A 14,375-nucleotide genomic window follows, 5' to 3' on the forward strand; every position below is an offset into this window, starting at 1 on the left:
GACAACTCCTTGGACTTCTCCTCCGGGAGAAACCCTTTTTATCCTGTTCTGTGTCCAGAACCATACTCAGGAACAGTAGACGCGTCGTAGGAACCAGCTGCGACTTTGGAATATTCAGAATTCAGCCGTGCTGTTGTAGCACTTCCCGAGATAGTGCTACTCCGCCGAACAACTGCTCCCTGGACCTCGCCTTTATAAGGAGATCGTCCAAGTACGGGATAATTATTTCGGCCATTACCTTGGTAAATACCTCGGTGCCGGGGACAGACCAACGGCAACGTCTGGAATTGGTAATGACAATCCTGTACCACAATTTTGAGGTACTCCTGGTGAAAAGGGTAAATAGGGACATGCAGGTAAGCATCCTTTGCTGTCCAGTGATACCATCCAGGCTTGCAATAATCGCCCTGAGCGATTCCATTTCGAACTTGAACCTTCGTATATAAGTGTTCAAGGCTTTCAATTTTAGAATGGGCCTCACCGAACCGTCTGGTTTCGGTACCACAACATTTTGGAATAGTAACCCCGGCCTTGTTGAAGGAGGGGTACCTAGATTTCACCTGCTGGAAGTGCAGCTTGTGAATTGCCGCCAGTACTACCTTTCTCCGAGGGCAGCAGGCAAGGCTGAGGTGAGGTAACGGCGAGGGGGAGTCGCCTCGAACTCCAGCCTGTATCCCTGTGATACTATTTGCAGAACCTAGGGATCCACCTGTGGGCAAACCCACTGGTCCCTGAAGTTCCCGAGACGCGCCCCTACCGCACCTGTCTCCACCTGTGGAGCCCCAACGTCAAGCGGTGGACTCAAAGGAAGCGGGGGAAGATTTTTAATCCTGGGAACTGGCTGCTGGTGCAGCTTTTTCCTTCTTCCCTTGTCTCTGTGCAGAAAGGAAGCGCCTTTGACCCGCTTGCTTTTCTGAAGCCGAAAGGACTGTACCTGAAAATACGGTGCTTTCTTAGGCTGTGAGGAAACCTGAGGTAAAAAAAAAATTCTTCCCAGCTGTTGCTGTGGATACGAGGTCCCAGAGACCATCCCCAACAATTCCTCACCCTTATAAGGCAGAATCTCCATGTGCCTTTTATAGGTAGCATCACCTGTCCACCGCCGGGTTTCTAATACCCTCCTGGCAGAATGGACATTGCATTAATTCTGGATGCAAGCCGGCAAATATCCCTCTGTGCATCCTTTATATATAAGACAACGTCTTTAATATGCTCTATGTTAGCAAACTATTTTCCCTGTCCTAGAGTATTAATATTATCTAACAGGGTATTAGACCACGCTGCAGCAGCACTATTTATGCTGAGGCGATTGCAGGTCTCAGTATATAACCCGAGTGTGTATATACAGACTTCAGGATAGTCTCCTGCTTTTTATCAGCAGGCTCCTTCAAGGTGGCCGTATCCTAAGACGGCAGTGCCACCTTTTTTGACAAACGTGTGAGCGCCTTATCCACCCTAAGGGATATCTCCCAACGTGACCTATCCTCTGGCGGGAAAGGGTACGCCATCAGTAACTTTTTAGAAATGACCAGTTTCTTATTGGGGGAACCCACGCTACTTTACACACTTCATTCATTCATCTGATGGGGGAACAAAACACTGGCTGCTTTTTCTCCCCAAAAATAAAACCCCTTTTATGTGGTACTTGGGTTCATGTCAGAAATGCGTAACACCTTTTTTATTGCCGAGATCATGCAACGGATGTTCCTAGTGGATTGTGTATATGTCTCAATCTCGTCGACACTGGAGTCAGACTCCGTGTCGACATCTGTGTCTGCCATCTGAGGTAACGGGCGCTTTTTGAGCCCCTGATGGCCTTTGAGACGCCTGGGCAGGCGCGGGCTGAGAAGCCGGCTGTCCCACAGCTGTTTTACGTCATCCAGCCTTGTAAGGAGTTGACATTGTCGTTTAATACCTTCCACCTATCCATCCACTCTGGTGTCTGCCCCACAGGGGACGACATCCCATTTATCGGCCTCTGCTCCACCTCCACGTAACCTTCCTCATCCCACATGTCGACACAGCCGTACCGACACACAGCACACACACAGGGAATGCTCTGACTGAGGACAGGACCCCACAAAGTCCTTTGGGGAGACAGAGAGAGAGTATGCCAGCACACACCAGAGCGCTTTATAATGCAGGGATTAACACTATAACTGAGTGATTTTTCCCCCAATAGCTGCTTGTATAACAATATTGCACCTAAATTTAGTGCCCCCCCTCTCTTTTTAACCCTTTGAGTCTGAAAACTACAGGGGAGAGCCTGGGGAGCTGTCTTCCAGGTGCACTGTGAAGAGAAAATGGTGCCAGTGTGCAGAGGGAGATAGCTCCGCCCCTTTTTCGCGGACTTTTCTCCCGCTTTTTTATGGATTCTGGCAGGGGTATTTATCACATATATATAGCCACTGGGGCTATATATTGTGATATATTTGCCAGCCAAGGTGTATTTATTGCTTCTCAGGGCGCCCCCAGCGCCCTGCACCCTCAGTGACCGGAGTGTGAAGTGTGCATGAGGAGCAATGGCGCACAGCTGCAGTGCTGTGCGCTACCTTGGTGAAGACTGATGTCTTCTGCCGCCGATTTTCCGGATTTCTTCTTGCTTCTGGCTCTGTAAGGGGGCCGGCGGCGCGGCTCCGGGACCGAACACCAATGGCCGGTTCCATGCAGTCGATCCCTCTGGAGCTAATGGTGTCCAGTAGCCTAAGAAGCCCAAGCTACCACCAGTTAGGTAGGTTCGCTTCTTCTCCCCTTAGTCCCTCGCTGCAGTGAGTCTGTTGCCAGCAGATCTCACTGTAAAATAAAAAAACTAACACATACTTTCTCTCTAGGAGCTCAGGAGAGCCCCTAGTGTGCATCCAGCTCGGCCGGGCACAGGATTCTAACTGAAGTCTGGAGGAGGGTCATAGTGGGAGGAGCCAGTGCACACCAGGTAGTCCTAATTCTTTCTTAGCTGTGCCCAGTCTCCTGCGGAGCCGCTATTCCCCATGGTCCTTACGGAGTCCCCAGCATCCACTAGGACGTTAGAGAAAAAGGTATAAAGGAGACTGCGCCAGACAGAGTCCGCTTGAAGTGTTGAGTTGTAATCAATGGTGTGTCAGTTGTGGAGAGATCGGATCCACCAACACACCTGTGTAATGCTCGGATTTGAAAAGTGGGTGTGGATGGACTTGTCAGTCTATCGTGCAGAACTGCACAAGGAGAATGCATACATTGGCAATTGCATATGTTCGCACTTGAGAATCCATGAGGAATCACAGCCGCACATGAGCTGCATGAACCTCTGAATCAGGCCAATTGAAAAGTACACAACTGCCCATTTGGTCACAAGCGTCTGGGCTAAAGTCCAATCCCTTATAGAGTCCTTCACCGGAATACAGATTCCCACCGCTTCACCCTAGTCACCATTTCCTAGCACCCTCCCAGGTGTATCTCACCATACCCTGAGACTTACACAACTATTTAATTTGGAGCCCCTAGCTACCTAAAGCCCTCCTACACAGCAGTAGCCTGCCCCCTATCCTCTAACCTTTCCCGACATAATACATTTTCTTCTGTTAGACAACTGCTACAAATTATCCTATATATTTGACAAGGTTTCCATCTTGTTTTCTTGCTTGTTGTAACCATGTTAACGCTACCATCTCATGTTATGCTTGTTATGAACTTTGCTTGTTATTTGCTCCATGTCGCACTCCTGTTTCTTCCCTCCTTATTCCCTGCTTTGTGCTTTTATTATTTCTGTTTAACCATTTCATAAAAAATATGTAGTTATGGTAGACTTACTGTCGAGAACTATTTCTCCGAAGTCCACAGTACTCACAGGATAACATTGAGGATATGAGGTAGCGTCAGCGGAAGGCAAAAAAAATCGATCAAAAGCTTTCGGCCTCCCAGAATGCAACGGGCCAGTCTCCTATATCCCCGCCTCCTGGCTTAGGCAATTCAGTTATTTTCCAAAGCTCAAGGCAGGAGCATCAGAGAGAGCCCTAATCAGGCAAAAAGAACATACATACACACTTCCATACAGAGAAGGAAGAGGTTAGTAAGTATAAGGATCCTCAAATCAGGTGCGTCAGGGTGGGACCCCTGTGGACATCAGAGAAATAGAGTTATCGACTAAGTCTACCATAACTACATATTTCTCCTGCAGGGTCCACAGTTTATCCAAAGGATAACATTGCGATGTCCGAAAGCAATATTAGTGGAGGGGATGCTCCTGATTGGACAAGAGAATCCTTAACTCGAATGCAGCGTCCTGAGAGGCAAAGGTATCAAAGGCATAATGTCTAATGAATGTGTTAATGGAAGACCATGTAGCTGCCTTACATATCTGCTCAGCTGAGGCACCACATTGTGCTGCCCATGAAGGGCCTACCTTATGAGTAGAATGAGCAGAGACATTAGCCGTAATAGGGAGATCAGCTTGAGAATATGCTTCTGAAATAGTCATCCGAAGCCACCTCGCCAGTGTCTACTTGTCAGCCAGCCATCCTCTCTTGCGAAATTCGTAGAGAACGAAGAGAATATCTGTCTTTCTGATGGCACTGATACGATCCACGTAGATCCTTAAAGCACGGACTACGTCCAATGATGCATCTCCCACAGAAAGGTCCGGCTTTGGAAAGACGGAACTACAATTTCTTCGTTAAGGTGGAACTTGGAGACCACCTTAGGAAGATATCTAGATTTGGTTCTGAGAACTGCTCTATCTGGATAAAAAATCAGAAAAGGAGTACAACATAATAACGCACCTAAATCTGAGACTCTTCTAGCTGAAGCAATAGCCAGTAGAAAGAGAACCTTAGCTGTCAATCATTTAAGATCCACTTGACTCAGTGGTTCAAATGAGGCAACTTGAAGCGCCTTTAGGACTAAACTTAGATCCCAAGGATCTGTAGCAGGAACAAAAGGAGGTTGGATGTGAAATATTTCTTGGAAAAAAGTCCGAACATCCTGTAGGTTAGCAATTTTCTTTTGAAACCATACAGTCAATGCTGACACCTGAACTCTCAAGGAAGTCACCCGTAGACCTTTATCCATTCCTGACTGAAGGAATGCTAGGACTCTGGAAACTCTGAAAGACCCAGGGTCAAGCTTCCTAGCACTGCACCACTGAATAAAAGCATGTCATATTCGGTAATAAATGCGAGTAGAGGATGGTTTCCTTGCTCCAAGCATTGTTTGAATTACCTGTTGTGAAAATCCTTTTGCTTTCAGGATGGAAATCTCAAGAGCCACGCCGCCGAAAACAGACGATCCAGGTGCTTGTAATAACAAGGACCCTGAGACTGTAAATCTGGACGTTGATGGAGTAGAAACGGAGTATCCGCTGACAGCCTCTACAGATCTGTGTACCGATGTCTTCTGGGCTAAGCCGGAGCTATTAGTATCATGGTGCCCTTTCCCTGTTTGACTTTTTGCATCACCCTGGGCAACAGGGCGATCGGCGGAAACACATAAGCTAGACAAAAGTCCCATCTCATCGACAGAGCATCCATGAAGGTCGCTTTGGGATCCTTTGTTCTTGACCCGTATGCTGGAACTTTGTTGAGTTGACGAGAAGCCATGAGGTCCATCTCTGGCAGCCCACACTGGTTTACCAGAATCTGGAAAACCTCTGGGTGTAAAGCCCATTCATTTGCATGAATGGCATGTCGACTGAGAAAATCTGCTTCCCAGTTTAGGACTCCAGGAATGATCACTGCGGACAAGGCCGGAAGATGAAGTTCCGCCCACCTTATCGTGCAGCTTACCTCCTTCATTGCCTTTTGGCTGCTAGTTCCTCCCTGATGATTGAGGTACGCTACTGCATTGTCCGAGTGAATCTGCACCAGTTTTCCATTAAGTATGTCCTTTGCCAGAGTGAGTGCCATAAATACGGCCCGAACTACCAATATATTTATTGGCAGGCAACTTTCTTCCTTGGTCCACTGCCCCTGGAAGCAACACTTTTCAGACACTGCTCCCCAGCCCTGAAGACTAGCGTCCATTGTCAGAATCTCCCACTCAGATCCAAAATGGTCGCCCTTTGTCCAGATGGGATGTCTGTAGCCACCAGGCTAACGACCTTCGTACTTCAAGAGGAAGGACCATAGTCTGAGTTTTTATCGTCTGATGTAGACCATTCCAGAAAGAATCAGATATTGAAGGGGCCTCGAGTGGAATTAAGCATATTCCACCATGTCGAATGTTGACACCATAGATCCCATCACTCGCATTGCAGCATGAATGGATACTCTTCGACTGTGTCTGTATTGTAGATATTTTGTTCAGAGGTAGAAAAACTCTAAAGCCTGGAATCCAATACAGCCCCCAGGTGCGTCATGCGTTGTGACGGAACCAGAGATGACTTTGTCCAATGTATAAGCCAATCGTGGCTTTGTAAACAGGCTATTGTCAATTGCAGATGGCCCTGGAGAGTTTCCTGGGAATGAGCAAGGTTTAACAGGTCGTCCATGTATGGGAAAATTCATATTCTCTGATGACGGAGATAAGCTGCCATCACCACCATAATTTTAAAGTACACTCTTGGAGCTGTAGCCAGTTCAAATGGTAGGGCCTGAAACGGAAAATGTTGCTGGAGGATAGCAAACCTGAGATAGCACTGATGGGACGGTGCTATAGATACATGCAGGTAAGCATCCTGGATATCTAGGGATACCACCAAATCCCCAAGCTCCATGGGCAAGATAATGGAACGTAACATCTCCATATGAAAATGAGGCACCCAAATGTTTTTGTTCAGAGCTTTGAGATTGAGAATGGGCTGGTATGACCCATTCGGTTGCTTTACTAGAAACAGGTTGGAATAGAAACCTTGTCCCTACAGGGCAGGAGGGACCGGTACTATCACCCCTGATTGTAGCAACTTCTGAACTGCCTCCTGTAAAGCCCCGGCCTTCGTTTCCACAGAAGACAGGCTGGTACAAAAAAAATCTTTGCGGAGGGTGTTTCTTGAAGGCAAACGCATTACCGTGAGATATCGCTTCTTGCACCCAGGCATCTGCGGTGGACTGCTGCCAGGTCGGTGTCCCCCAGGTGGAGGCCCGTGCCATCAAACTGATGGCTTATCTTCTGGTTTGGAAGCAGGCCTTCTGGTAGCCCAATGCTTTTTAGTCTTTCCAGATTTATCTGATTTGTACTGCTATCTGTAACACTTTCCTTTTGCTTTTTCTTGGGTCCGAAAAGCTGGAAAATTAGGTTTAGACTTTAAAGTAGAAGGAAACATCACTTTCTTAGAGTCTGCTTCTGACTCCAGAATATTGTTTAATGGTTTACCAAAAAGAATATCTCCAGCAAAAGAATCTAGTATCTTTTTAGAGACTCAGGGGTAAATTTACTAAGGTGGGAGATTTTTAGAACAGGTGATGTTGCCCATAGCAACCAATCAGATTATATCTATTATCTGCTAGAAGCAGCTAGATAAATGGTAAGTAGAATGTTGCCATGGGCAACATCGCTAGTTCTAAAAATATCCCACCTTAGTAAATTTACCCCTCAGTCTTCCATGTACACAGCCAGACAGCTCTGTGTGCTGCTCCTGCTGAGACTGATACCCGAGAAGCTACTATACCCATATATCTAAGGCTGCCTCTTCCATAAAGACAGCTGGTTGTTTAATATGTGCAATGAGACTTTTGTTCTCTAGACACCTATGAAAGGTAGTCTTCCAATACATCCGCCCAGGCTGCCATTGCTTTCGCCATCCAGGCTGAAGCCATTGCCGACCTAACAACTGCTCCATAAGGAAAAAACTGTTTTTAGAAAACCAGCTATCTTTCTATCCATTACGTCAGGTCCATAAATATTGGGACATCGACACAATTCTCATATTTTGGGCTTTATACACCACCACAATGGATTTGAAATCAAACAAACAAGATGTGCCTTAACTGCAGACTTTCTGCTTTAATTTGAAAGTATTTACATCCAAATCAGTTGAATGGTGTAGGAATTACAACGGTTTCTATATGTGCCTCCCATTTTCTAAGGGACCAAAAGTAATGGGACAAACTAAACTATCCTAAATCAAACTTTCACTTTTTAATACTTTATTGCAAATCCTTTGCAGTCAATTACAGCCTGAAGTCTAGAACTCAGACATCAACAGACGCTGGTTTTCATCCCTGGTGATGCTCTGCCAGGCCTCTACTGCAAATGTGTTCCTGCTTGTTCTTGGGGCATTTTCCCGTCAGTTTTGTCTTCATCAAGTGAAATGCATGCTCAATCGGATTCAGGTCAGGTGATCGACTTGGCCATTACATAACATTCCACTAATTTGCATTAAACTCTTTGGTTGCTTTCGCAGTATGCTTCGGGTCATTGTCCATCTGCACTGTGAAGCGCCGTCCAATGAGATCTGAAGCATTTGACTGAATATGAGGAGATAATATTGCCCGAAACACTTCAGAGTTCATCCTTCTGCTTTTGTCAGCAGTCACATTATCAATAAATATAAGGGAACCAGTTCCATTGACAGCCATACATGCCCACGCCATAACACTACCACCACCATGCTTCACTGCTGAGGTGGTATGTTTTGGATCATGAGCAGTTCCTTTCCTTCTCCATATTCTTCTCTTCCCATCACTCTGGTACAAGTTTATCTTTGTCTCATATCTCCATAGGATGTTGTTCCAGAACTGTAAAGGCTTTTTTAGGTGTTGTTTGGCAAACTGTAATTTGACCTGTTTTTGTGGCTCACCAATGGTTTACATCTTGTGGTGAGACCTCTATATTCACTCTTGTGAAGTCTTCTATTGATTGTTGACTTTGACACATACATCTACCTCCTAGAGAGAGTGTTCTTGAACTGGGCAACTGTTGTGAAGGGGTTTTTCTTCACCAGGGAAATAATTCTTCTGTCATCCACCACAGTTGTTTTCCGTGGTCTTCCAGGTCTTTTGGTGTTGCTGAGCTCTCCGGTGCTCTCTCTCTTTTTAAGAATGTTTCAAACAGTTGATTTGGCCACACCTGTTTTTTGCTATCTCTCGGATAGGTTTGTTTTGATTTTTCAGCCTAATGATGGCTTGCTTCACTGATAGTGGCAGCTCTTTGGATCTCATATTGAAAGTCGACAGCAACAGATTCCAAATGCAAATGTCACACCTGGAATCTACTCCAGACCTTTTGCCTGCTTAATTGATGATGAAATAATGAGGGAATAGCCCACTCCTGTCCATGAAATAGCTTTTGAGTCAATTGTCCCATTACTTTTGGTCCCTTAAAAAGTGGGAGGCACATACAGAAACAGTTGTAATTCCTACACCGTTCACCTGATTTGGATGTAAATACCCTCAAATTAAAGCGGAAAGTCTGCAGTTAAAGCACATATTGTTTGTTTAATTTAAAATCCATTGTGGTGGTGTATAGAGCATAAAAATATGAGAATTGTGTCGATGTCCCAATATTTATGGACCGGACTGTAGATTTACGCACCAACCGAATGAAATGCCTATCTACCTTGGGAGCAACCTCCCTTTTCAAACAATCCCCAGCAGGAAGAGGATATTGATAATTCAATTTTTTGGGGGGAATTCTGGACTTTTTACTGGGTGTAAACCAAGCCTCCTGCATGATTTCCGTCAGCTGTTCTGACTCTGGATATTCAGTTCTCACTGTTTTGGGACGTTTAAACACAGGTGGCTTGGATTTTAAACACAGACTCTGCTGCCTCCTCTAAGGATAGAATGACTTTCATGGCATTAATTAGCTCAGGTACATCTACGGAGCTGGGACCTTCATTCTCGTCTCTGTATGCAGACTCTGAATGCGAGGAACCATCCTTATCCTCTGAAGTGTCCCCTTCTGAAACGTGTATACTGTGAAGATGTTGTTTCAGGTCTGTGCGATTTACTTTCCACAGGCTTTTCAGCCTGTTTTTGTTCAAAGGATGCAGATTCCAGGACTGGATGTGATAAGACCCAGGGGGAATATTGCATGTAGGGTTAACTGGTTAACCTATCCCTGGTATGGGCGCTGGCATTATCCGCTCAGCCATACTGGATAATGTTTGTGCAAATGAAGCCCATGGGGGTTCTTGTTGAACCTGTGAATGCCTTGGATTATTAAGGAAGCTTTGGTGAAAGCTATAACAATTCACACATAATCCAATTTGTACCAGATCTTGAGAGGTTAACTCTGCATTGCATGACAAACATTATATCAATGTTGGTGCTGCTGTGGAGAGTGTATCCGTCTCACCCTTGCCTCTCTTGGACATGGTAAACAAATCACACAACTGTATGGTGTTAATTACAAAATTTGTTACCGTATTCACTCTAAGCTTGCTAAAGTGATATACAATCCAATTCCTCCCTGCCGTGTACCAGCATTTAGGATCGGTATATACAAAGACAGCAAAACTGCCGGAAATATATTATAGTATAGAAAAAAGTCAGCAGCCGCACTAGCAATCAGTCACAAGTTATACATTAGTATAATAAGCAATATGAGCATATATTCAACTACATATACATTTCAGGTATGTAGGAAGAACAGCTTACTGCATTACCATATATAGGACTTTTAACGTATTCAGCCGCATAGCGAAAGAAACAGCAGTAACAGTTTATCAGACTCATATCCATCAGGCACTTATCCAACTACTCGTACCCCAATAGTAGGTAGAGACCTAGTGCTGTATCACCTGGCTCAGGAGAGCGGTATACAGGGGGACTTAACCCCCGCTTCCAGGATCGATCAATAAGTTATCCAACGCTGAGTGGATCCAGGCGCAAATAGCGAACACCGACACCCAAGTGCACACATGTTATCAGTGAACACAGACACCTATGCTGCGACTGGGTCAGTTAGATATCAAGCGTCTCAGACGGAAGCGGGAAATCAGTTCATGGCGGGAAACTCGGAGGAAACTGGTCATGAACCAGGGGGAGGGGCGGCCACGGGAGTCCCCACTGCTGACATCAACCCCAGGGATTGCGGCCTCACACTAACCCCTGGAGCCTAGGATCCCTGAGGGCTAGCGCTGGCGCACCTGAGGTGGCAGCCCCGTCAGCGACTGTTCGGTAGTTTCCATCCCGAAAACAGCGCGACTGTGTCTCGTGTCTACCCTGCTAAGCAGAACAGACTCCTTACCTTCTCCCCGTGCTCCGGCCACAGCCTGGTAATGTCAGCTGGAGTTGCTAGTACATCCACACAGATGGCCGCCGAAACAGCACTGTACACGTGGGTAAGCATTGTCGCGACCCTGTGGAGAGTTGTTGGAGCGACTCTAAGGTGCGTATAAGACGCCTTTTTGAAAGATTGCTGAAAAAAATATAAGACTATAAAAATAAAATAATAAAAAGCTTATGGCTGCAAAAAACCAGCAGCCCCATGACTATGGTCCGGCTCCTGCCGCACCAAACAAAAACCTGAATTGAACAAAAAAACAAAGCAACAACTGATTATAGCGCACAGGAATTGGATATAAACAATTTATTAAAACATATAAGAATGTATCAATGAATCATAACCACCGGCCGTTTTCTTACAACTTAATAACATACAATTATTAAAAAACATACAATGTAACTGAATGTCTGTCTAGCAGTGTACAGTTTAGCAACAGTAACTTCTGAGCTCACTTAATTGTAATTCACTTGGATGCAAGCACAACAATGTATCACACTTCAGTCTCCTTAGTACAGCTGATGTTAATCACTCTGTTCATAAAAAATGTGGAAAAACAGAGGCCAAATGACAGTCAATTCATCAAGTGGAATCCGCTGTGTTAAAACAATATGCTGTTTGTATTGTCTGGCCAGACGGTTCAATTGTAAATGACCTCACCGCTTCTCACAGCACTCTACTGCAAAACGACTTCTGATGAAGCCGCTGAATCCAGAGGGAGGCGGGGAAATGCGTTAAAGACTCACAATACCTGATTCTTAACCTCTGTGATTGGAGCTATCCGCTACTGGCCGCAGCACCTGCTATTTGATATTTCTATCCACGATCCCCCAGAGATGACTACACACAAAGGTTAGAGCACCAGCAGCAGGGGAGGACGTTTTCCAGAGTGCTGTGAGGAGCGGTGATATCATTTACAACTGAACAGTCGGGCCAAACAGGATATTGTTTTAACACAGCGGATTCCACTTGATGAATTGACTGTCATTTTGTCTCTGTTTTTCCACATTTTTTATGAACAGAGTGATTAACATCAGCTGTACTAAGGAGACTGCAGTGTGATATATTGTTGTATCCAAGTGAATTACAATTAAGTGAGCTCAGAAGTTACTGTTGCTAAACTGTACACTGCTAGACAGAGATTCAGTTACAGTGTATGTTTTTTAATAATTGTATGTTATGAAGTTGAAAAAAAATAGCCGGTGGTTATGATTCATTGATACATTCTTATATGTTTTAATAAATTGTTTATATCCAATTCCTGTGCGCTGCAATACCAGTTTTTTTTTTTTTGTTTGATTTTATCTATCTAATAGGGGTGAGTAGCCCTATATTACTGGCTGAACATTAATTGGAGTGATAAAGCACTTGGTTAAATTCTTTATATTCTGCTTTTTAAAAAACTGAATTGCTTGAGCCAAGATGGGGGGAATTTAGTAGACTGGCCCGTTGCATTCTGGGAGGCAGAGAGCTTTTGATCGATTGGTGCCATTCCGCTGACGCTAACTCATATCCCCAATGTTATCTTGTGGATAAACTGTGGACCCTGCAGGAGAAAAAATGTATGTGTTTATAAACAGAAAATCCCAACAAACCTTTGCTTCCAAAGAGGAAAAAAATAAATACATTGGTAATGCTACAAATACATAATTATTGCGTTTCCCTTAAACACACACAGTGTACAAACCTTTTCAATTTCTCTTCTTACAATATGTCCTCTATAAATGGACTGAAGTATTCTGGCAGATGCTTGCTTCTGGAGAAACAGTTGGCGCATATTCCTAGCCATGATGGTCTCTCTCCACCTCCTCTGAATACGCACTGTGGCCTTTCTAACTTTAACAAACCTAAACCGATTGGCAGAAGTGCAGATGATATATATTACCATTTCCAAGAGATTACCTAAACTGTGACAAAGTTAAAAAGTTTGTTTCTAATCATACAATATAGTCATTTATGTTCATGTTTACAACACTGACAAAGTGTTCTGTGCTTTCCTACTAGGTTGTAAGCACTCAAATTTGTTTTTGTTTTTTTTAAATGATCACTGCTCTTTCAAGCAGTGACTTTTATACCATGTTAAATGAATTTTTATTATACCAGTTTACCTGGCTCTTTCCTGTTTGGCTCTGACATATGTCTGCAGAGTCCTGACAGTCCTTGTGAGGGTAATGTAATTTCTACGTATAACGCAGCATCTGTAGAATCGCTGGATCACACAAGCAGCTTTCTCTTCTCGTAATAATTTCCTGGTCTGAAATCCCTTATACATAGACTGTAAAATAGTCATATATTAGACTATTTAAACAAACCAAAACAAATTCAGAGATAAAATTAAAAATAGCATACATTTGTAAATTAAAAGTATATGCACTTTTTTTTTGTAATTGCTGGAAATCCCAAACAACACAACAAAGAAGGATTATGCTGTTAGTAAGATATAACTTGAGAAGTAAAAGCACTTGCAAATTACATATTCATCACCAAGCAAAGAGAATCCCCCGGTCACAATGACAGATTCTCCAATGTGTACGATTGAACACACTGACTTCTGTAATAACAGATTCTCATTATCGCTACCAAATAGTGCAGTTAATAGTAATAGATTGGCCTGTAAACAAATAGTCTAATGGTCTTGAGTTCAAATGTCAGAAATGCCCAAATCCTGCAATTTCTAGGACAGCACAATGAATAGATGTACATTTATCTATAAGAGAAAAGGAGATTTATGGTAGACTTATCATGGTTAAATCTTTTTCTGCGGGGTACATTGGTTCCACAGGGAAACATCGAGGTGTAGAGATGGCTCTTGATCCAGGAACCAACAGGCTAAAGCTTTAGAGTGTCCCAGGATGCATTGGGGCCTCCTCTATAACCCTGCCTCCAAGCACTGTAAGCTCAATTTCGTTAATCAGTCCAATGCAGGAGCAGGTAAAAATAAGATTTTAAACCTACCGGTAAATTTTTATCTCCTAGTCCGTAGAGGATGCTGGGGACTCCGTAAGGACCATGGGGTATAGACGGGCTCCGCAGGAGACATGGGCACTCTAAAGACTTTAGATGGGTGTGCACTGGCTCCTCCCTCTATGCCCCTCCTCCAGACCTCAGTTAAAGAACTGTGCCCAGAGGAGACGGACAGTACGAGGAAAGGATTTTTGTTAATCTAAGGGCAAGATACATACCAGCCCACACCATCCACACCGTACAACTTGGAACATACGAGCCAGTTAAAAGTATGA

At 44.3% G+C, this 14,375-nt stretch overlaps 1 protein-coding gene across 1 annotated transcript in view; it reads right to left on the minus strand.

Moving 5' to 3' along the window:
- Positions 1 to 14,375, minus strand: part of ASPM (assembly factor for spindle microtubules) — a 330,682-nt gene that overhangs the window by 77,728 nt on the left and 238,579 nt on the right. The window contains exons 21-22 of the mRNA XM_063940119.1: positions 13,245 to 13,411; positions 12,824 to 12,983 (exon numbers count right to left, since the gene is read on the minus strand). Coding sequence (XP_063796189.1) covers positions 12,824 to 12,983; positions 13,245 to 13,411 — 327 coding nt within the window. The remainder of the gene's footprint in view (positions 1 to 12,823; positions 12,984 to 13,244; positions 13,412 to 14,375) is intronic.

This window comes from Pseudophryne corroboree, chromosome 9 (genome assembly GCF_028390025.1).
Source record: "Pseudophryne corroboree isolate aPseCor3 chromosome 9, aPseCor3.hap2, whole genome shotgun sequence".
Taxonomy (NCBI): domain Eukaryota; kingdom Metazoa; phylum Chordata; class Amphibia; order Anura; family Myobatrachidae; genus Pseudophryne; species Pseudophryne corroboree.